Here is a 25,594-nt window from a genome sequence, read left to right as displayed (position 1 = left end):
GAATGGTAATAACAGGAGTACGGTTACCAATTCAATGTTTCAAAGTGTGTAAAGTTTTCAAATTTGAAAGCAAAGATGGGATATAGGCTATGTATGGTGGAAAATATATTGGGAGAGTTGGAAGACATTAGAGAGATGGATGTGATGGTGGATAGGAATCTAACATTTAGCGAACACATTTCTAAAATTATGAGTAGAGCGCAATGAATTCTGGCAATAATGCAGTAGACGTTTACCTATAGAAGTAAAGAGATTCTGGTTGCGTTGTATAAGGCCTTGATTAGGCCACATATAGACTTATTGTGCACAGATTTGGTCAGCTTGTTTTCAAAAGGATGAAGAGATATTGAAAAAGTTTCAAAGGGATTGACTAAGGTGGATTCTGATGTGTGGAATGACAACTATAAAGAAAGGTTAAGAAGCTCCAATTTACAGACTCTAGTGTATTCTGGCCTCTGGAATATCAAATACAAAGAAAGGAGGAGGAGGAGGAGGGGTGATATGAAAGAGACAATAAGTCGGTAAGGGATTCTTATTAAATTAATGTTTGAGAGGTTTTTCATAAAATGTTGGGAAAAGGGAAACAAGAGATCATACCTGGAAGCTGTATAAGGAGGGTGTGAGCAAGAAAGTAAAAAGCAGGTTTTTGGGATGGAGAGTTGTGAGTTGAAAGTATAATAATAATAATAATAATAATAATAATAATAATAATAATAATGTGGTATGACAGCAAAGGCTTTTCGAAACCTTTCTGGTACAATAAAATTCTATTTTATAATATAATAAAAGTTTATGATTTTATAGAATATAAAATTTCTAAAAAATATATATAGTTTACGACAGTCTCATAAAAGAGATAAGATTTGTGGAAATTTGTCGTTTCCCCTCTGCTGTCTACATTGATAAATTAGACTGTAGGGAAAAACAGCGCTTAAAAGTCAAACATTTGACTTTTCTGGAACACATATTTATATATCCTCACCCTAAAAAACATTGCAAGGATTTTTTCCAATAAATTTTTAAATTTCGAAAGAGAAATCTCTTTCCTAGTTATTATCCTTTCTTTTCAATTATTGTTATTCATAGTTTCACGAAACTGATCGTGTACTTCTTTTATTAAAAGTTAGTTTAGGTTCTGCTCGAAGCAGTATATATATATTGCCATTTTGAATTAATTTGGCAATTCTTTTATGTATGTGAGAAGATGAAGATCATCACAGTTTGCTAGTTCAGTAATTAATATTGAACTAGGAAATGTTTATTTGATATGTCGCTGGCATTACACTTAAATGGTTACATAATTTGTGACAGATTTTTTTCTCCACACAAACATCAGCTTTTGACTACCTTCACACATATTTAACTGTCATATATAAAACAGTGGCGTTTTGGTTTGCACTGCATCCTTTTTTAATTCTTTTTCCTATTTCCCCTTTTAGATCAGAAATTTTTTGAGACCGTGTTTAGAGAAACTTATTCCACAAGCTGTAAACAACGATGAATTCTTCATACGAACCATGTGTAAGGACGAGATAATGATGTATAAGGTAGGCATGACAACGACAAAAGAAAAATAAAAGTAAAATAACTATATAGTAAAAGTTATAAATATGATTTACATATATGAGAACACAAAGCAAAATATGGTACTAACATACTACCAATAACTTATTTTTAAACGACCATATTTTAGACATTATTAGCATTAACTTATTTCTAGATGAAGTAATGTCTGCTCGATGACAGTGTTTGTTGTTAGCACAATTAATGCTCTATTAAGCCTCAAATTACTATGTTGAAAATGAATAAATTAGTTGTCCATTAATTGTTCTAATTGTTTATATTTGTGGAACTTCATTTAACAGAGAAAAATATGAAATAAAAATGGCTAAATTAGATATTAAATGTATATAGCAAAGTTTATTTAATTGGGCTTAAGTTAAATTAATTGGGTTATTTATTATAGTTTTCGTTTTACTTTGTGTTTACAGGTTATTTTATGCCATTTTTCTCTGATTGCGATTGTAGCGCCACACGTAACGAATTCTTAACTAACACGATTTCTCATTAAATGAGTTCCACAAAATGATTAACAGTTTGTTAGATCTCTCTGCTCATACGCATATAAAACTGCGTGGCTTGGTTGGATTTTATTTAAATTTGGGAGCTTTATTCGTCACTGAAATTTGTGGAGGATTCGCAGTGTGTTTGAAATCGAATCATTTTTAATAGCGTAATTATCGCAAAATTCAATATGATACACTCTGCTCTGTCTGAAGGAAGTTTTGAATTTCCATAAATTTATTATTATTATTATTATCATTATCATCCCGTGATAATACTTTACCGCGATGAGCCCTTGGACTCATTGCGGTAAGGCACTGCACACCACTTCGATACACATATCTGTCTACCCTACTACTAAATTCTTCTACATACAACTACCGTCAACGCCATCTACCGTTCTATCACCACCAACAAGAGAATATTTTTTTTTTGGATTTTCGCTAAAATTCCAATTTTGATTTAAAGCGGACTATTTATTAGAAAACTTAACAAAGCTATTCGAATAAAAGTATATATATATATATAACTAATAATAAATAAGTTCTTTATACATAAGCAAAAAAAAAAAACACCCTGGATTTTCAATTGCGATGATAATAACTGACACTAGTACACCAGATGATTATTAATACACGTTTTTATAATATGATTCGTAATAATGTATTATTTCTGCACTATTTTTTTCTGCTATTCCAAACCTACCGCATATGTAATAATTAAAAGTCATTGTTTAAATTTCTCAACATACTCACCAGTTTGTTTTTAAATACATATATTTTAAACAAGTAGATTTTCATAAAACAAACCAGTATTATTTGCTTTTCAGTTGGGGACCTGTCTCGAAGAGCAATATCCTGTAAGTATTAACACTTCTGTAGTGTGAATGATAATTAAATATACAAAATACAAATTATTTGTTTATTATTTTTTTTTAACTTTATGTCCTCTTGATAATCCACACATCTATTTTGTGTTACAATATAGTGATTACAGTCTCTTACTTTTCCATGACACTTTCTTTAGTGGGATGAATAACCTGCCCAGTTCCATATGAGACGCTAATTCACTCTCAGCTGAAAAGTGTTTATAAAAATCTTAGCATTCGACTGGATTCAAGCCCAGTCCCATCCCATGGACATCATCGTTTCCAAGTTATGAAGGATCGTTCTTGAGGGATGTTGTAAGCTCAGTCCAGGCTATAGAACTGTCAGGTTCTCCAATGACGAAGCATTTCCTTCACTACAGTATTACAACGATAATTGGTCAAAGGCTCAGGTATTGGGCTATTAGAATATAATGCATTTTTTTTCTATTTATTGAGTGCCATAACTAGGATGTGGTGATTATAACCGGAGGTCATGGTTAGTAGATCCAAGAAAGAGTCTGAGGCAAACTCAAGTTCTTATTTTAGGGTCCCTAATTTTATTTTTTCCTCTAGATCAGATTTCCGATTTTCTAACCATTGATTCAGCTTCCACCTTGGCAAACACCTCATGCAGATCTAGGACTTTTGTCTCTCATCCTGGTCAACACCCTACATTCTGACTGCGTGTTGTAATGGAGTGTTTTTAATTATTATACTTCCCGATGTTCTTGTGTGATCACGTTATGTTCTGAGATCAGTTTGCTCGATCAGTTTGCTCAGGTAAGCAGATATTGAGAAGTGTTGTAAAGCATGTAAATAGGAATGGGTTAGCCATTTTAGTAGATTGGCAGACGAAAGGTGGAGAAAATTAAGCACTGACTGGATGCCAAGAGAATGAAATATCGCTAAAGAACAAGATGCAAGATGCAGGGATGATCTACAAAAGTTAGGCACTGGCTAAAGACAGAACTGGAAAGTTAAGGCAGGATGTCTATATCCAGCAGTGGATGAATAGAGACCGAGAAAGAAGAAGTGAAGACTTCTTCTTCCTTAATTACCTACAATTCTAAAATGGCTTCAGATGCGTTAGATTCCAATAGTCTGTTGAGTTTCTGCTTACTATTAACATGAAGGTTTGATATTCTGAATTATCATTGGCTTGTGCTGATATACAACCAGTGTTAGGGAGTTTTCTCATTGGCTGTGTATGGGAGATTATTCGACTATTTTTTAAGAAAAATATTGATATTTATCAAATTAATATTATTATATTATATATTTATTAATATAAATATTCTTATATTAAATAAAAAGACGACAACAACAACAACAATAATAGAAAAAGACAAAACTAAAAGAATATAGAAAAGCACAAACTAACAGACCCTATGTAACAATTTTCATTAACCTAATATTTGGTAGCTTCATCAGCACAGGATTATCGGTTAACAGAAACTCAAAAGATCTTTGAATTGTATGTTTAATTAACCTATAATCCTGCTAAAAGCAAATGGGTATTAAGACAGTAAAACTTCCTGGTTATATTCTTGTAGTTTTATTTATAAAAACTTTCACTGTCGTACAGTATTTGAATACAAACGAAAATTCTTTTAATATATATTTGTCATTATTTTGCTGTATATGCCGATAGCTTCCATAAAATTGCAACTGTAGGTTTTTCGAATTTTTTCTGGTTATCAGGCTTATCGTTACTGAATACACTGTTATCAGGTTGATTCTTGATGTCACTTAAATGTTTATTTTTCTTCTCTTGTAGCCACCACTTGCAGCTGTCTCTCCAGATTTTTTGGTAACTATTTCTACTTTTTTTTTATAAATAACTGTCCGAGATTATTGTAATATTGAAATTAACTTTTTGCAGAAGATTCTTAACCTGGTAGAATTTCGCTAACTGTACTAGTATTAGTTTGACTGTATGTATTTATTAATGTTTGTTTTAAATTTGCAGGACTGCATGATGAAGCTTCATGACACAGTGTTTGGGGGTAAACTCTAGCGTGGACATATCCTTTTTAATCAATGGTTATTTGGCGTATCAATGATTTTATTGAGGACAGTAACTACAAACAAAATGACTTAGTTGAGTTATTTTTCGATGCAGAAAAACCTTATAGTAAAATCTTCTGATAAACATTTCATGGTAACAGGAAATGACATTAGAAGTACTGTATTTCATACTTTTTCCCTTTCAGATTATTTATTTATTTTTATCCCTTTTGATCCTTTTCAACTTATATTCATGTAATAGTTTGTATCTTAATTGTTAATTACATTTAATTCACAATAATATTTTGTATACGTACAAGAACAAACAGCAATGCAATATCAATACAATAATGAAGTCAATAAAATGTTTTCTTTCGCAAAGTAATTACTCTGTTGATTTGGTAATAGGGATGGGGTGGACAACAATATATATATATATATATATATATATATATATATATATATATATATATATTATGCAGAGCATACTCTTAATACTCTCTAAGATCACGTTCCTGAGGAAGGGACAAGGAAAAGTCGACACCGTCTTTACTAATGTGAAGTTATTTTCTTGTTTGCAGAGGTTGGTCCTGTTTCCACGCCGACTTTACACAATAACTGCTTTATATATTTTTTCAAGCTATAAGAATTTAAATCATCTTCATACATTTTTACTTTTACATTTTCATGATAGATCTTTTTATTTTGTTTCGATTCCAGTATATAATGTATTTGTTATTCGAAAAACAAAAACAAAAAACAACTTTGAAAGCAGTGGCATTTAAAAAGCTGCGTATCCGATATTAGTTAAAAAAAATAAACAAAGTACTCCAATAACAGTTACTAGAAATAAAAGCTAATATAAATAAAAATATTAAAATAACAACATCCACTCTCTTATTAATATATTTTAGATTTTTGCAATCTTCCGTAGATGTAAAATCATAAAGATTATACATTCAACAATAAGAAATATACATGCATAAATATCAGGACCTATTAACTGTAATAAACACAATGGTCAGCTTGTCGCTAACAATAAATTATGATATAAGATGACAGTATACAATGGAAAAATGTCGAGGATTCGGTCTACTGAGACCTTCAAGGACTGTTTATGCAAAACAAGATAAACTTTCCATCTCACGCAATCTTTAACTATAGTGGCTCCGTGCCAAAGGGCAATCGTTATGTGGTGAATTATCAAACGAGAAACTGAAGCTTGACAATTTTTTATAGAAAAATTTTCCATTTTAAATATTCTCCTCACCAAGGAAGTTAAAAATTATGCTTCCTTAGGCAATGAAGAATATACACTGCTTGGAAAGAAGTAAACGAACACCATAATGTGAGGAACAAACAGCCATAGTGCCCATCTTAATAAGACCTTTCGCTGCGATGACTGCTGCACTCCGGGCATACTTTCTGCAAGCCTACGATAGCGATCATTAGGAATTTTGGACCATTCTTCAAGTAATGAGGCCCTGGACTGTTATGAAGTGGACATCCCTTGACTTCACTCGACCCTCCAGTTCATCTCGCAGATGTTCAATAGGGTTGAGATCAGGGCTCTGTGGAAGCCAGTCAAGTGTGGTGACGTTCATATCCACAAACCACGCAGTTACAGCAGCAGCCTCATGACACGGTACATTGTCTTACTGAAAGGGACAATGGTCAATTCCATAAGATTATGCACTCTGGTAAAAGACATTCACCATGCTTCTGTCACATCCACACACCCGTCCATCTTTCGGTAGAGGGTGTAGCCTGATCATCGCTCCATAACGCAGCTTTCCAAGCTTCCACATCCTACTGTACATGCCATTTGCACCACTGAAGACGACGTTCCATTTACCTTCCAGGGTTAATTATTACTTGTACAGAGGAGAACGATTTTTTTATTCCGCATGAAAAATTTAAGACACTGTAAGTTTGAACATAAAATAAGTTTCTTTTTTAATTCACAATGTCTTTGAATGTGAAATCAATGACAATTAAATGAGACTGAATTCAAATGTATAAAAGCATATTTATTCTAGTATGAACATTGATCTCGACCAGCATACAAATATTGCATACTGTATGGATCTAAGGTGGACATTGCTGGTAGGAATGTTAATACGTAAATATGAAGTCTTTACCTACACTAAGCCGGATAAATAAGGTTGATTTTCACCTTTTGGATGGCAAAATCTGAACTTGAACTCGACTCACTTGATAAGGGCAGTTGGATTTTTAACAAGCACATAACCAAGCAGCCAACTTGATGCGATTTCTTTTCACTGAATATCAGCGACTTTATTATTTACACATTTTTTTCCAAAAGCATATTTTTCTCCTCATGTTAAGGAAAAGCACCAAAGTATCACTCTTATTTCCGGAAACTTTTAAAATACCTTATGATTTTTCTTATCCGAGCAATGCATTTTGCACCTTTTTGTATTCTTTTTTTGTTTTCTGAAAAATAAACAAATATATTATTAAAGTGGAATTTTTTTCTTTCTAAACTGCGGCTTTCTATTTTATTAATTTTAATTATATAATATTATATTAATTATTATATTATTATATATTTCAATTAATATTATATTATATAATATTATATATTAGATAATATAATAAAAGCTGCAAGCCTGCTATTTTTTGACCGAAAGCTGAAACTGCATTATAAGTCTTATTACTATAATTCTTATAATTTATATCTTGTAATGAATTTAAAAATTTTGATAGTTTTAAAAAAGTACCAGGGCGTCACCCTGGCCCGACTACACCCCTGCCTTCAAGGTATTAATTTTTTTACTACTGTGAACTTAAGCACTCTCCTTTTTTGCTAATGACTAAATAATAATTACTAAATTCTGAAGATAACTTACAGAAAGATCTTTTAAATTTAAACAAATAGCCAAAGATTGTGGAAAGATAATATCAACAGAAAGATCAAAAAATGGCATTTAAAGGACAAGATCCAGTAAGAACTAAAATAGTAACAGATAACAAGCTTTTAGAACAGGTGAATTCATTTAACTACGTAGGGTGTATGATTACGTACGAAAATGAAGAATATATAAACCTAAAAATTGCGAAATATTTAAAAATAACAGGTGTAATTAACTGTTATTAATTAGCAGGTGTAATTAATTAACAGGTGTATATTTAAATCTAACTTAGTTCAAAAACAAGCTAGACTAAAAATATGCAATATATTAGTCCTACCAGTCCTGTTGTATGGAAGTGAAATCTGGACAATAAAACAAACGAATATTAATAACAAATGAAATGAAGTTTATGAGAAAAACTGCAAGGTATACTCTACTCGATTACAAAAGAAATAAAGAAATTATGAAAGAACTAAACCAGGAATCAGTAATAGAAAAAATTAAAAAATATAAACACAAAAGGATGGAACATGTTTGAAAGAATGAAAACAGAAAGATTACTGAAGCAATATCAATATCACCGTCATTCTTATACTTTTTTCGATGTTTAGTTGGCATAAATAACAACAATAAAAAAACTTCTGCAGTTTGTTTTGAAAAAAAAAATAAAATAAAGAAAGAACAGTGAGAACTCTGAATAAAATTTGGTTTTGCAAAGATTATGTCTATGAAAAATTGATTATTGTTTTGATGATATTATGGCAATATTATGTTTGTATATTCATGTATGAAATACCTTTGAAGAAGTGCAGCGAAATATTTAAGATTATGTCCTGCATTTCCTGGATCGACTGTTTTTCTATCGTGTTGGCAATGAATCTGACAATTTCTAGAATAATTCCACGTGACATAAATGATTTAGTTTGCTTAACTCATTTCCTCAATCGAGGTTCATAAGTTTCGAAACAAATAAATTTTAACAAGAAAGAAAGAGAAAGAAAGAACGAGGAACACAGTCATTTATTCAAGAATGAAAGTAACGACAACAATAACATTCTTTGAACTATAAAAGCGACAACAGATATATACAACAAATAGTTTGACAAGAGATATACAGCTGTTTGCTGACGATATAAAGATAGGTAAGCTAATCGAAAATGCGAGTGACTTGCAGCACTTTAATGATCTGAATAAGTTAGAAATGTTGGTATGTGAAAATGGATGTCGGTCTCATGTTATTAAATATATTACATCCAATAACATCTAATATTGATAGAATTATGTTGAAAGTGTATTTTGCACTTCGTTAGACTATAATAAATTTAGTTTAATCCTTTATCCAAGCGCGAGCAAACAAAGTTTACACTAGAAAATATCTTCAGGACTGGGGTAAGGTAGTACAACACCAGACAACTCGTAGCAAAGGAGGTGGAGCAAGCTAACATCACTCCTATCCCAGTATCTCCCATAATGCAAAACACATCTCCTTGCGGATATGTATAATGTTATGCATTAAGGGAAGGGCCACCACCAAGACTAGTTCGACCTTTATTGAGGTCTCTTCGGTGGGTCTCTTCTATAGGTGAAGATGACCTCGCTATTGCTTCTGCCTGGTATCTCCACCTCTGGGCCTGGCTCCCACTGAAGAGACCTCAATGAAGGTCGAAACTAGTCTGGGTGGTGGCCCTTCCCTTAATGCATAACATTATACATATCCGCAAGGAGATGTGTTTTACATTATGGGAGATACTGGGATAGGAGTGATGTTAGCTTGCTCCACCTTTGCTACGAGTTGTCTGGTGTTGTACTACCTTACCCCAGTCCTGAAGATATTTTCAGGCGCAAACTTTGTTTGCTCACGCTTGGATAAAGGATTAAACTAAATTTATTTGATAGAATTATGTTAGAAGAAACTGATCAAAAATCTTGATCAGTTTCTTCTAACTGATGAAATTGGTTTTTAATGGATAAAAAATTGAAGTTCAAGGGCCATATAACTAAAATTGCAAATGCAACTTAGTGGGTAATTGCATGGCTGAAGCAAATATTGGCATGTAAGGAATAAGAAATCATTTTGTCTCTTTGCAAGGCTTTGATACGACATACCTAGATTACCGTGCGCAGAAATGGTCTCATCGCATCCGACGTGGTGTGGATACAGCGGAGAGAGAGAGAGAGAGAGAGAGAGTGCAAAGCAGAGTGTCTAAAGATAATATCGTGTAGAATGTAAATGAAGAGAAAGCGAGAATTTTTGGACTGCAGACACTGGCAAACAGGAGTGAGTGCAGTGATATGATAGTGACCTTGCAATTTCCCCCACCCCAAAGAACTTTTTTCAAGTATATTTTTTATAAAGCGTTTAGAGGTTTGACCGAGGAACGGCGTTGCTATCTCTGCAGATTTTTACTGAAGACAAATGTTAATTGCCAAACAAAATTATCAGACCTACATAGAGTCAACGACTCGTCGCGGAAATATTAAACCTACTGCACTGATTTTATTTTATTAAATTTTTTAAAAAAAAGTTAAGATTTGAATTATTATTTTTTAAATGTTTTCAAGGGAGCGAGAAATGTATACTTTTTATATACGTTGTAAGACAATTAACGAAATTCAAAAACCTTATACAAAATGTATAATGTTAGCTTCTGACATTATAAATTTACAACCTTACCGTAAAGGAAGCCTTCGAAAATATCACCTTCTTGAGCTAAAATGATTTCTAACAACAAAATGGTTAATATCTCAGCAGCAAACACTACTTTCATTCTCGTATCCATTGGAGGGAAGTAAAATCAGAAAGAAATCACCACGGAAAGATGAAGCACAGTTACATTGTAGGACTCTTGGTGGATATTTCACTTGCTTCCTTTGATACTGTGATTAATTCTGCTCTGAAAGGACACAGATTGAAGCATCTATATCTAAACATTTGCACATGGAATTGGGAAGCCTTTATTTTCTCCAAGTATCAACCGAAAAAAAACAACAACAAACAATGAAGTCATTGCGTTTCCTTTTCGGCAAACTGAGTTCAGTTCCAACCGAAGTGCCGACTAATATTCGTTGCTGGAACAAATTACTTTTATATCTCGTCATATGCGTGCTGCATATGACGAGAAATTGGCTACAGGAAGCTTATGATTAAAGTCCTGAACTATCTGAGATGATCATTATTCGACTATAAAATGAATTCATATTACAAGCATTATGTAATTACTGGAAGCACAGTCCGTTCAGCTAACATGGAAAATTATCCCCCCCCCCCCTTGAAAAAAAAAACTCATACATGTGTGTGTGTGTGTGTGTGTGTGTGTGTGTGTGTATTTCGCATAACATAAAAACAGGAGAAGAACAAACGTACACACAACTTGCAGACATTACCTCATCGCTTTTGTTAGGTTGAGGTAATCAAAGCAGTCAACTTGCAAGTACAACAAAAAGTTTGCTTCACAGTGGCTTATTCCACTTTCGCGTATTATCAAATTTTTACTCTGTTTGTATTGATTTATTTTCTAGCATCAGACACTTTATGAGTATCGTTTAAAGCATTTTTATGTCTTAACTTAATTGAATCATATTTGTTGTTTGGGTAGTTTGGATAACGGAAGAGGCAATTAAGGCTATGACTTCACAGAATTGTCTGTAAATTTGCATGTTTTTCTGACATTGCGTTTTTCTGACATTGCCTGTTTGAGGGATGAAAAATCCCGATTTTTGGTGAGCGAAAATCCTGCCACCTCCGTACGAGGAATCGAATTCAAAATTTACAAACTGATAAAATACTTAAATTAAAAAAAAAAGTACCAGAAATATTGAATGTAGTATCTTTCATAAGAATGAAAGATACTATATCCAAAAGGCCAGACATGTCAAAATCGATCGGAATGATAGGGAGCGCGCAAATTTACTTAAATAGACTGTTAACTCTAATTTCTTATGCATATTTACATTTCGCTTGAAGAAATGCTAAGAAATTTGCTCATGAAATAAAATAAGAACAAAAGATAATTTTAAATATTGATGATTTGTTTACGCATGACGAAAGATTTAGCTTTTAACGCAGTTTTACGATCTTGAACATTAACAACAAAAACTTATTTGCAAAGAAACCGAATTGCTTTAACTTTCTTCACTTATCTGATATGAAATTCAACTTTATGGGCCGAATTCTGACTAAACGTTTGTAACAGGCGAACAAACACATATTTTAAATTCCCTCATAATTTCTGGATTATTTTATCTTAAGCCTATCCACTGTGTTAACGGGCCCAAGTTCTTGCCCTTTCGAAGGCTTGAGTGGAAACAACTACTAATATCTGTATTATCGTTTTATTTCCATATTATTACTGTTTTCACAATTACCTATTTTATTTTGTTTATTTATATTTTACTGTATAAGCAACTTTTTGTCACTGTTTTGGTAGTACAGTATACTCAAAGCTAGAAGAACATTAGCTCACCTTTGGAAACAAAGTTATCCAAAATCAAACCTGAAACTTATAATTCTCAAACGAATGGATTGGGTGTTAGGTTACACGATATTTAAGTGTTATCGGATACTCAAATATGCACGCTAATATGTTCCGGGTTTCAATATCTGATTTCCAATATGAAATGGTTTCATGTAACATTCATTAAACCAATTCTATTATCAAAAGTTAAGCTTTTTATTAAAATGTTTCTTTCCAATTTACTTTAGTAGAGTTTTCTCGTTTGGTGAATTAATTCGATGCAGTAAATCAACGATAATTGTAAACATCTATTGTGAAGGAAAGAAATGCGATGAATTGCCCTAGTTTTTGTAGAAAGAATCAATAAAATAATCAATAAAAAAAGCTACTTATTCTGAAAAGTATATAAGAGACAAGAATACGCCAGCTGCATCAGCTACAACTGCTGCAAAATTAGAAGAAATGGGACTGCTAAGACTTTCAGGTGTGACAGACGATATTTTACTTTAAATTTAACTTTCTTTTTATAATTAAAATTAATACCTGTTTAATTATTTTGTTTTATTTGCTATTGACAAATTTATCCCTTATTTACTTGCTACAAAAACATTATTAAAATATTGTAACAGGCGAACAAGAGCACCTTTTAAATAAGCCCAATTTTGTTCAAATTGACATTAACGATTTCTGTAGTCAAATAGGTGAATATTAGTTCATTGAAAATATTTAAAACGATTGTTTTAAAGTATAGGCCCCTACACAAGGGGTGTGACAGTGTATATGAATGAAAGAAAGAATGGCCCAGAAGTCTGTTCTTTGACAGCGGCGGAATGGTCATTCTCAGAATTTCACTTGATCTCGGATTAACTAGGTCAGTCACCAACATAAGAGCTTGTGTGTGTGTGTGTGTGTGTGTGCGTGCGTGCGAGAGAGAGAGAGAGAGAGAGAGAGAGAGAGAGAGAGAGAGAGAGAGAGAGAGAGAGAGAGAGAGGTCCTTTCACTTAAGTCATCAAATAATCAACTATCAAGAAATTTTGGAACATTTTGAGTTCACATCTAAGGAAACTGAAAAATAAATCCTGAAACAATGGTTTATTGAAGAGATTAAAACTTGATGTTATTAATACTGTTCGTGTATATGATGTATACAATATTTATAATCTGTTAATAAGAATTAATTGGCAATAAAATAGTTACTAATGGATAAAACTTCTAATTTCGAATCAGATACTGCAGGTCTCAGTCCTGCAGACGAATCCGGTTACTTCTTTTTCGAATTATTTATTTTTTCTTGGACTAAAGTCATTAATAAAGAATACTAAGAAATATCTAAATTTTGAGCTGAAGAACCGGTGCAACATAAAATCGAATATTAGATGACTTGCTGGCAACGTTCACTGTAACAATTTTCTGATGGGGTATTTATAACCATAGAGATTAACGGTAATAGAAAACAAAACATTCAAATCGAATTATTAAAAGATTTGTACAGAATTGCATTAATGTGGGTTGCAAATCGAAAAGTGATCACAGATTTAACTATAATTGTTATTAAGCAAGGAACTCAAGTAACATCGAATCAAGTAACATTTAAATATATTTATGGACTGTCCATAAATATATTTAAAACTGTTCAATACTGTTCACTTAACGTAAAAATATCAGTTCGATTTCTTTCGCAGGAAGATTAAGATTGATATGGTCGCTACTTAACCGCTTGGTCAAACGGATAAGCCGGCACTCCACTACACTAGGCTTGCAGAAGTAAGAGTATAATATAGGTTCATTTCTAGTCACCGACTAAAAGTACTTTTTTGATATTTTTCTAGCCGATTCTAAAGTTAATTAGTCTTATTCGCAAGTAAATAGGATTTTTGCACCTTGGAGATAATCATGTTCATAGCTGAGCAACTCAGCTACATCAATGGCAGATTAAACACGCTAGTAAGTTGAATGCATACTAATTAGGATTAGACGCACCACAGAAATGTATTGAACTGTGTTAATGGTAGTAGCTGAAGACCGACTGCCTACCGATTTCCAAATATGTTATAGAAAGAAAGATCCCTACTCCGCTTCGGGAATCAAAAAACAATGTAGGATTTATTTGTTTGTAGGAATTACTTCAGAGGCCAATAGACCAGTATTCTTGTCTGCTAATCGCGTGTGTACTTCGGTTTAGTGAGCGTTATCATACCGCACTTCTGAGAACGCGATATGCACTCTACGGTTTGAAAACACAAGTTTGCGTGTAGTGTAGAAGGACAAAGATCTTTATAAAGCTTTATAAAGCGAAAAAAGAGTATTGGGGTTTATCCCACCATCGTGTTTGCTAGCGTTTTTACATCAAAACGTGCAATCTAGTTCGAGAACGAAAACACACACACACACACACACGCGCACACACACACACACACACACACACACACACACACACACACACACAGTAGATAAAATACAGTAGCCTCATTCTTAGTTGCGTCCGCCGCAGTTCAAGTCAAATGAAACCAATCTCGGCTGGAATTACCCGCTAAACCAACTAAGGCTATATGACTAATATAACCTGAAGGTTTGTCTGTTTTATGATATGAAAAAAAGTGCACTGAAGGAAAAACGCCTCTATCTTCGTACGAAACCGGTTAACTTATTTCAGTTGAACACGTCTAATAAACTTTCATCCTGGGCAGATCTTTCCAATCCAAATGTAAAAGTCTTCCTGCTCTCGCAACTGCATTACGGTCATATAGGAAAGTTCACAAAATACAAATTATTGTTCTGGATCTGGGTTAACGAATTCCCTTGTTAAGAGTAAATCTAAAGGAAACAACATGCTGTAAATAGAGGTTCTGGAAGTAGCGCTGTTATCACAATGGTTGTTTGGGAAACTCTCATCACGTGTACCCTATGTGAGTGACATACATCCTGCTGTGTTTATCTGGAAATATAACATACAAGTCTAAAATTTTCTTAATAATGCTAACATATTATACCAAACCTGTTTCCATAGTTACAGGTTTCCAAAGAGATTAGCCTAGAAATAATATGGTACTTTTCAATATTGTTATCTCAGATTACAAAACTCACATTATTGTTGATTTAATAAGTCAGTGTAAAGAACTAAAATGAATGGAGTTTTCATTCCATCAACTGAAATTGGATTTAAATTTATGATTATTTTCGTATTTGGTTATTTATAAATATGTTGTTTTAGATTACTGAAAAAAGCAGTGATTTGTGCACAATTATCAGTTTATTACAAAGACAAGTTGCTAAGGTTACTGTAACAATTACACATTAATTATGTATAACAATTTCTTGATTACATCCAAAATAGCACAACAATATCAACTTTACAACAGTTGGTAATATCAATATTAACTTTTAAATAGAATCAAAAATCGCATTGTATAGCGTTTAGTATTTTTGTTATATGATTTTAGGAACAATAATTCTTCAGACTTCCATTTCTTCACCTTTTGTTACTGCTAATTATTTCAGTGACGAATCATTTCATTTAAAACAGATTCTGCATGCATTCCTATGAGAGAAAAAAATAAAAGAAATTAGATTTCGCCTCTTATATTTAATACAAGACAGTATATCATAGTTTAATACAACAGTTCTATTATAGTCACAAATACAATAATTTTGAAATTTATTTCCAAGCATAAAAGTATGGGTAAACACTGACCATCGTAATTCAGGATTATAGCAAATTATTAAGTTATTGTCCAAGATATGATCAAAACAACAGTGATGCCATTTTTGGTCTGACTTGGTTTCTCTGATATGTCACACTGAGTTGACAAGCTGACGAATTGATGTCTCCTATTTTGTAGCTTCGGGTGTCAGAGTGATGAAGCGATGGAGGGAATTGAAATAATTGTACATATATCGACAAAAGCCCGCTTAAAACTCGAACTCGATAAAATATACCATTTTAGTTGGTTCATGTTAGAGAATTTTTTGATTATGATAACTAATCAGTTCCATTAATTATCAGATATTCATGTTTTTTTTTAGAAGAAGAGTAACAACATTACGTTTAGGGCAGTGATACTGCAGCAGGAGTTGCTTTCTTTAGTTTTTTTTTTCTTCACGTCAAGACGTATTATTTTTGGTTCATCCTCATAGATTTCAAACTTTCTCCTCTGTAAAACGCAGAATCACGATGCTCGTGGGTGTTCTAGAGGAACTGATTGAGTAATATCTTGTTCAAAAAATTTCTTTTAAAAGGATTTTGCATTTATTTGGAAGAGATGCTTAATTTTTAATTCAGTGGAATGCAAAAAAGCATGACGTATTCAAACAAAATGGAAAATATAGCTGAGCTGGTAGTTGTTTTTTTTTTTTTGGCTCTCAAAAATACTCTGTTCGTGTCAATAACAATAAATATAAAAAGACAAGACGCAAATTTGACATCAGTCGAACAGGTATTAAAGCAATTTTGATATTTAATTTCAAAATAGCATAACAACAAATTTGAGCCCTGTGTAATACATATTGTTACCTTTTCTATTAAAGATTTTCGAGTGTTTGGGCTTTATTAAATATGTATCACGCTGATAATTCTCTTGATACATGAGTTTGAATATAATTCTAAATAATACTCCGTTTAAGACTTGTGCCTGTAGAAATGGGAATGCTTTCTCCTAATTTTTAATTTTGAAAATCGGAATAGATTGTAGCAAAATGGTAAGAATACTATAATCACTTGAAAAATATAATCTCATTTCATCTTCCTTTCCCTCGCGTTATCGAGGATTAGTTAATCATCGGAGCTCAAACGGTTCACAGGATAAGGTGGTCAGCCCTACGCCCAGGTGTAGCCTGTCTGTAGGGTTGAGTTCTCAATACCGGTTTGCAGGATGAAAAACCCGGGATAAGCTGGGGAAAAACCCCTACTATCCACGCCCAAGCCCGGCTAACTTGGCTATGGCTGAGGAAGATCCTTCAGCTCCTCACGTCACCGACGAGAATCGAACCCAGGACACTCCTTCCCCACGCATATGGTTACGAAGCGCAAAGCCACTAGGCTAACCGCGCGGACTTACTAATAGCAAAACCAAGACATTTCTGTTTAAATAAAACCGTTGTAATTTTTACAAATTAACATGATATTCATCTTTATTATGAAACGGATCCAAATCAATAAATCAGTGCTTAGAATGTTCGTGAATTGCATAAATATGTGAGTATTATAGTTTGGAATTAAGAAATAACAAATCAAACTTACTTGCATCGCGTACTGGCTGTACAATAAGTGTTCAGAGTCAGTCTGAAAGAGATTAACGTGTTTAACTAAAATGGAATAAATTTATATAAAAAATTCATTGTAAGTTTATCTAACAACAAAATATAGGCTGAAATCTAGTTTACGTTATTTTGTTGAATTTGTCTTAGTATGTGGATTGTTAAAAATAATTTAAATTTTAAATATTTAATTTCCGTACCCAATGCACTGTATTATAGTTTGTTACCTCACGTCAACTAACAAGGCTTTTCCTCAAATAATAGAAGTCCACCTGAATTAACGGTACGAGTTTATGGAGGGCTGTACAAATATTGATTTGCTTTGAGAGTGCTAATGGATAAGTGGTCGATATTTGTATAACTTTCGTGTCATTATGGATGATACAGATTTAATATCGCGATAGTGACACATACACATCTCAAGTTAAAATTATTAAGTAATCTGCATGGGGTTAGAGCTCCGCCGATATGACCTCAATAAAGGTACAGACTGGATAGTGACCCTTCTCGTAATGCATGACAATATATACGTCCAAAAGGAAGTGTACTCTGCATTATTGGATACTGAAGCAATTTAATATTACATCCACAGCCTCTATATGAAAAAAACTAGTTGAGAAATGTTTCACTCAAAACTTTTTTTATTTATTTGCTTACGTTTCTAAAAAGGGTTAAAAGAAGAATATAATTTCGTATCAAGTTATTTTATACGTTACAATTTGAACAACATATTAAAATACTTACGTCTTGAAGTTTTGTCTCCATACAGTTCCGGAACTATAAAGAAAATAAAATAAAATTGTTGACAAATTTGTTTTCTCAGATTTCATAAGTAATTTGAAATATTCAATATGCAGTGATTTTTCCTGTAGATATTCACAGTAGCTGCGGTTACTTTGAAATTAGATTATTATTTGATCTTATTGCCAGACCCGCGAGGTTAGCCTAGTGGCTTTGTGCTTCGCAACCATATGCCTGGGGAAAGAGTGTCCCAGGTTCGATTCCCGTTGCAGACGTGAGGAATTTGAGGATCTTCCTCAGGCATAGCCAAGTTAGCCGGTCTTGGGCGCGGTCAGTAGGGTTTTTTTCCGCCAGTTTATCTGGCGTTTTTCATCCCGCAAACAGGCAAACCGGCCCCATGAACATACGCCTCTACAGTCAAAAATATATCCCCCCCCCCAGCGGCAGACCAGGCGACGGGTCGGTTGGGAGTAGTACTAACAAGAAGTCGCATCTAAAAGTAACACGCGGACCCTGCATGGGAAGCGGGAATAACGCGTAGTAGAAGAAGAATTTGATCTTATTGCCCGCTAACGGAACCTAATAGAAACAATTATAAATGTCTTTGAATATCTACCCTCACAAATCCAGGTCGTGATAGAAAAATTAAACTGTGTAAAGGAAGCAAAAATGTTATATTTAATTTAACAAAAAAATCTGTCTATTTGTGTCGGTAATCAACTAAACAGCTATTCATAGACGCAAACATATATATATATATATATATGTAGAAAGTATTTTACCTTGGGTATAATAAAGAGAAGACGAACAAGTCAAGTTTGCAGACGCAAACGTTTTGTCTGTTTGCTTACTTGGGAAATGGAGTAAAACCAGGTTTAAAATTGCTTGGTATTCTTAACATATATATATATATACTGTATATATATATTATAAATAAATAAAAATTAAGAATACCATGACTAATTACACTATTTTCAAAAATATTTCCTTTAGGGATTTTTATGTCTATTTATTTTTTTTTAAAATCGTGACTTAATCATACCTCAATAATAATAAAAAAATAATTCTCATCTTAAGATGGTATATCTTTTTTTCTCTGTAATCATTTATATGTAACTTACATATAACTCGCTCTTTTATCTCGGAAGTAACAAGGCGCATTTCTGGGTGTGGACAATTTACTTTTAAGCTGTAATAAATTAGCGTTAAAAGCAGCACTCTTAAGGAGAAGCGGAAGTGCTCCGGAAATACCAATTTTGGTATTTCCGGATAATACAAAAAGAGAGTAAATAATTTTTCAACGATTGAAACAATCACAACTATGTACACTTCTTTTATTATGTTTATGAACTTCTGATTCTTGATTTGAATGATAAATCCATGAATTCATAATTAGTCATTATATTAGAATTTTTAATACGTAGATGCACCCATACTTACAAAAGTTTTGTCGCATTTTAATCAAAAGTTTATTACCATGGAAACAGTGAATGCATTCGAACTAAAAGAGCACAAGAATATATTCATTTCGAAAAATAAATGAGAAAAAAAAAACACGATTGAACATTTATTTTTAACTTTTAAACTTTTTTCTACATAATAAAAATTCTTTATTTAAAACGGATATGACATCAAGATTCAGCTTTTCCCATTTCCGCTGTGGGTTCTGTTTGCACACATCACAATGTATGTTTACGCTGTTATTCGAAATATATGTATACAGTAGATGATATACTTAAATTTATTTTTCAATTACTAGGTTGCTAACTGAAAACTCCTGTAGGGACTAATTTTATTCAAAGATATTGTAACTTTTTTTTATTTCAAAGCGCTTTAAGCGAACAATAAGCAGGCTTAGATTTTGGTTGAGATTGAGATTAAGATTGGTTTAAGACATATAATTATGGAAACATGAACTAAAATACTTATTCTGTTTTTACTCTTCATTGTATCAGAGGCCATTTTAAACATGTATAGTGCTTTATTAAAATGAAGAAGATACTAACCCAACTTCGTTCACTGCTTGTACAGATGTGATTCACGTAAGCCAGGAAAACATTTGCAGAAACAGGGAGATTTTCGCTAATGCATTCTTGAGTTATGGTCCGTATCTAAAAATCAATCAAAAATTTAATACACTTTTGATACAAAAAATGACTTGTTTGATTAAGTCAAATCAAACAAGTCTATCAACATAACGTCTAATAAATAATGTCTATCAACAGAACGTAAGTAAAAATAGATTGATAAATTCTATACTTACAGGTTGTTCGAGCAACTGAAAACATCCCGCTGCTCTGGTTTTTTTCTCTTCAGAACCTAAAATAAATAAATAAATAAATAAGTGTTTCCTTCGGCCTTGTTTTAGTTTTCAAATAAAAAGAATGCTTTAAAAAAATAAATTTGTACATAGATCAAACTGTTTATAAATATAAACGTTTGCCCATATCTAACTCCATTAATTTCATTATTTAATAAAATGAAAATAAGTTGCATTTATATTTGTTATTAGAATAGTTAAATTAACAGAAAGGTAACTACAGCTTTGCGTTTATTGTTACATCAAGAACAGATGGATTAAGCCGAAATAAAATGGTTATATATTGTTCAAATCAGTCCTTTCTAGAATCACCTAGCGGTTATTTTCAGAACTAAGTTCAACAATTAGTGTTCTGTAAATAACCGTTAGGTGATTCACAATTAACATGTTACTAGATTTACTTGGTAAGTAAAAATGGTTGCTAGTGTCAAAAATCGTTAAATAAATAATTAAATAGTAACTGAAGCATAAAACAGGTTAGTCGAAAAAAGTAACTAACTGATACTTACTGCATATAGGATTCCCTCCAATTTCAGACGTAGCAGTTTCCCGAACTCTTGCTCTTCCTAAAACTGGGTAAATTACTAAAAATATTAGTATGGTGCAGGGTAATTTAAGATTCATTTGGAAACCTTATGGTATAATGAAACAAAATTCGAATGGTAAAAACAGAATTATATAGTTCTGTCAAAAAATATTTTAACAAATCTTCTTTCCTGACAATCAAAATATTCAATATTAATGAATAGAATGATCTCGGCTAGCAACAAATCAATTTGAAAATATTACTTGAGCGTCTTGTTTATAAATGCTGATTTTATTCTGGTGATGCAATATCGTTAAAGAACACAGCGGCTATACCTTTAAAGGAAATCGCGCACAGTTGCATTCATTACCCGGCGGAAATGGAATTTCAAGGATAATAAATGTAGCCATCAGTTCGATATCTTTGTAAGAATATGGGAAATTTTGACAGGGAAAGTCCTCACTGGAGGCATACTGGGTTTTTCTGTATATATATGGGGAAACCGTTTACTTCCGGATCAGTAAATCCGGAAGTTGCTTTTGATCCTATAAACAACATCCACTATTTGATGGAACAAAATAACTACTTATAAGATGCTAATGATTAGTCAATCAACTATACTAATTCAAAGTTCATTTTTGTCCTTATGAAGAAAGTGTTTATCGCTTTTCAGAGTTAATATTTTTAGAGAGTTGAAATGCCTAGTCATTTTATTCAGAAGCGATCTTCAGATGGCATTTATTTTTATACCAGGACAGAATATTTCTTCACCTAATTTTATACTAGACCTGGTCGTATATACATTTCCTACTAAACCTGTGCATAATCACCATTAAAACAGAATTAGCCGACGGCTACTTTCCATCCTTACATAACCTAACACTGGAGAAAGAAACTCCATTTCCGCTCAGATCAAACATTTTTTTAAACTATTAATGGACGATGAAACTGATGAAGAAATTAGAATACCTCATGTCTTCGTATAACTCAATCCGACAATCCTCAAGAATTGTGACTTGTCACCACGATGCTTTGCATATACAAGAAACTTACTCGAACAATAAAGATTAGCCCTAATAAGGTTTCAAGGTTTCATCGCCATTGCTAAACGATCATAGGCTACTGAAATATACAAAAAGACTACTAGTGGCATCAGCATTAAATAAAGAAACATCTAATTAAATATCCTAAATACGGAAACTTTAATAATTCAAACTTTAATCGTTTCAATTAATTTCAAAAGAAATAATTACAATTATTTCGATTTATATCGATTAGAACAATAAAATAAAATAAAATGTTAAAATAATTTGGATAATAATAAGTAAAGCATTCGATATAAACACCGGAGAAAGAATTCAGACACAAAAAATGTCTCTTTGGCTCCCCAGATAACATAAAAAGATTTGTATGTGGTCATTTCAAAAATTAATTTTAAAATATCTGGATGTGATCACACAAGACTGGCGGATATCAAAATACACCACCTCGTCATAGGCCGATTACACTCAAAATATTAAACCTGATTTTCAGAAAGGCAAAAACATCTAAAAACTGCACAAATTCCATTACACAGGAAAGGAAAAACTGATGAAATTAAGAATTAAAGGACGATATTCGCATTTTCAGTAATAGAAAAACTCATGGAAAGAATTATCGACCAAATATCCACGTATTTTGAAAAAGTTAATCTCTTATACAATATGCAATGTGCATTTTGTAGAAATAAAGGAACCATCATCATAATGGATGATCTCTGTGATATAATTAATTCAGCTCTTGATAAAAATCACTTTTTTTAAACTATTAATGGACGATGAAACTGATGAAGAAATTAGTATACATCATGCCTTCTTATAGAGTCCAGGCTTCTCAGGTCGACAGCCAACGAAATCCTGGTACTTATTCAAAAATGAATACAAGAAATAAGCTGAATATTGGAAAGTGGAATGCAAGAATACTGCTAGAACCAGGTAAAATAGAAAATGTGAAAAAAGAAATCGAGAGGCTTCAAATAGACATTCTGGGCATTAATGAGATGAGATAGGAGGGACAGGGTGATTTCTGGAGTGGAGAATTTCGGATAATATATTCAGGACAAAAGTAGGGCGAGTCAGATGTTGCAATAATGCTTCATAAAAAAGTTGGAAATTTAATCGCTACAATTATTAACCATAGTGACAGAATCATGGTGATAAGCATTCAAAATGAACGTAAACCTCAATATTATATTGGTCTACATGCCAACATCACAACATAACGATGAAGAAATAGAAGAAATTTATGAACAAATAGAAGAAATCTGGAGCAGCTTTAAAGACAGAGACAATACAATAATAATGGGAGATTGGAATGCTATAGTGGGAGAAGAGAGCAATGATAATGTTTCAGGAAGATTTGGCCTTGGACGTAGGAATTAAAGAGGAAAGCAATTAATAGAATTTTACACACAGAAACAGTTAGTTATTGCAAATACACTATTTCAAGTTCCAAAAAGAAGAAGATACACCTGGAAAGCGCCTGGGAATTCAAATAGATATCAAATAGATTATATATTGGTGAAGAAAAGATACAGAACCAAATAAAAAAATGCAAAAGCTATCCAGGTGCCGACATTAGTAGTGACCATAACCTTGTCTTAATGAAAACAGAACTGAAACATAGGAAACAAATCCAAAGATACAAACCAATAAGATGGAACCTTGAAAAATTAAAGAGTAAAGAAGTAAACCAAGAGGCAACTGATCGTAACATTCCAGAAAACATAAATAGTCAGAATAATATTGAAAACCAATGGAATATGATTAAAGAGTTATTTACAAATTCATCAAATCAATTATTGAAAAATATTGGATAACAGATGAAATACTTGGCTTTATGGATGAAAGAAGAAAATATAAAAATGCTGTTAAAGAAGAAGATGTGACCAAATACAAATATCTTAAAAATCCAATTACAAGAAAATGTAGACAAGCCAAAAAAGAATACCTAGAAGAACAGTGTAATAACATAGATGAATTATTTAAAAAAGAAAACATAAAGAAAGCCTATAAAGAAATTAACAAACTGACTTTCAAATTTAATAAGAACAGTAAAAACAATGCCACCAAAGATGAAAATGGAAAATTACTAATAGAATCTGAGGATATATTAATGGAATAGAAGAATTATCTTGAAAATTTCTATAATGGCGACGAACTTGATGTTGATATCAGCATAGAAAATCAAAATGAAGATAATCTAGGACCCCCGATAATGCGAGAAGAATTTGATAAAGCACTCTCCGAAATGAGTAAGGGAAAAAGTCGAGGTGTAGACAATATTCCTATAGAATTGCTACGAAATCTAGGTGATGAGACAAAAACCTTACTCTATCAATTAATAGCCCAAATCTATGATAGAGGAGAAATACCAAAGGAGTTTATAAAATCAACCATAATACCAGTACCAAAAAAAAAGAATAATTCAAACAAATGCAGCCAATTTAGAACAATAGCTTTAATCCCACATGTTAGCAAAATTCTGCTAAAAATTATTCAAAATAGAATTTATTCAAAAATAGATTATCTATTCGATGAAGACCAATTTGGATTCAGAAAGAATAAAGGAACAAGAGAGGCAATACTCTGTTTAAGAACAATAATTGAGAGAAGATTAGACCTTAGTTAAAATACTTACATTTGCTTCCTTGATTTAGAGAAAGCATTTGATAAAGTAAACCAGCAAATACTCCTAAATTGTCTAACTAATATCGGCATAGATTTGAGGGATAGGAAAATAATTTATCAAATTTACAAAAATCAAAATGGACGGATTAAAATCAATGATAAGGAGAAAATAATAAATATAAGGAGTGGAGTAAGACAAGGATGTACCACTTTCACCACTTTTATTTAATTTATATATCGAAAAGGCCATTCAGGAAACTAAAGATAAAATAAATAGTGGCATAGAGATAAATGGTGAACAAGTCATATGTATGAGATTTGCTGATGACATAGCCCTTGTAGCAGAAAACAGAAGAACGTTAAAAACAATGCTAGAATTACTAAATAATAACCTTGAAAAATATAAAATGAAAATCAACACAGATAAGACTAAAATCATTGTTACAGGCAAATCCCTATCAATATAGAGCATATAGACATCAGCTGGAAACAAATAAAACAAGTGAAAAGCTATGGGCACTATTAGAGCTCTACTTTAATCATCTGGAATTCGTCTCTCTCTCCAGGCCTTCTGATATTTAGGAAGCCTAATAACAGAAGATGGCAGAACAAGAGAAGACATAAGATCAAGAATAAACAATGAAGTCCAATTATCTAAGATGAAAAGCATTTTAATTGGAAACCTCAACCTACAGTTGAAAAAAAAATAGTAAAGACATTGATATGGAGCATTGCACTGTATGGATGTGAAACCTGGATTCTAGGCAGAGAAAATGTAAGAAGATTGGAGGCTTTTGAAATGTGCTGGCATCGCATG

The 25,594-nt window shown here is 32.4% G+C and overlaps 1 protein-coding gene and 1 long non-coding RNA gene across 2 annotated transcripts; one reads left to right on the top strand and one right to left on the bottom strand.

Moving 5' to 3' along the window:
* Positions 1–1,484: 1,484 nt before the first annotated feature.
* Positions 1,485–4,954, top strand: LOC150099654 (uncharacterized). Its single transcript, XR_016549399.1, has 4 exons — positions 1,485–1,547; positions 2,894–2,923; positions 4,710–4,742; positions 4,902–4,954. It is a non-coding gene; the product is annotated as an uncharacterized LOC150099654 (long non-coding RNA).
* Positions 4,955–15,506: 10,552 nt separating this feature from the next.
* On the bottom strand, positions 15,507–21,358 carry LOC150099653 (uncharacterized). The gene is made up of 6 exons (XM_090404315.1): positions 21,093–21,358; positions 20,527–20,582; positions 20,270–20,374; positions 18,267–18,299; positions 17,506–17,547; positions 15,507–15,807 (listed from the first exon to the last, which is right to left on the bottom strand). Exons 1-6 carry the CDS (start codon positions 21,205–21,207, stop codon positions 15,784–15,786), a joined length of 375 nt encoding a protein of 124 aa, XP_090260441.1. The 5' UTR covers positions 21,208–21,358; the 3' UTR covers positions 15,507–15,783.
* Between the last annotated feature and the right edge of the window lie 4,236 nt (positions 21,359–25,594).

This window comes from Typopeltis vanoorti, chromosome 14 (assembly GCF_054136105.1).
Source record: "Typopeltis vanoorti isolate ZY-2024b chromosome 14, IOZ_Tvanoo_1.0, whole genome shotgun sequence".
Classification (NCBI taxonomy): Eukaryota; Metazoa; Arthropoda; class Arachnida; order Uropygi; family Thelyphonidae; genus Typopeltis; species Typopeltis vanoorti.
This window is presented reverse-complemented; position numbering and strand designations above follow the sequence as displayed.

Excerpts from the sequence above, each read along its gene's own strand:
- LOC150099653 (XM_090404315.1), bottom strand. The coding sequence starts at position 21,207 with ATGAATCTTAAATTACCCTGCACCATACTAATATTTTTAGTAATTTAC. Across the intron at positions 20,583-21,092 it reads TGGAGGGAATCCTATATGCA|GTTCTGAAGAGAAAAAAACC; the intron begins GTAAGTATCAGT and ends TATTTATTTTAG. Across the intron at positions 17,548-18,266 it reads TGGAGACAAAACTTCAAGAC|ACTGACTCTGAACACTTATT; the intron begins GTAAGTATTTTA and ends AATCTCTTTCAG.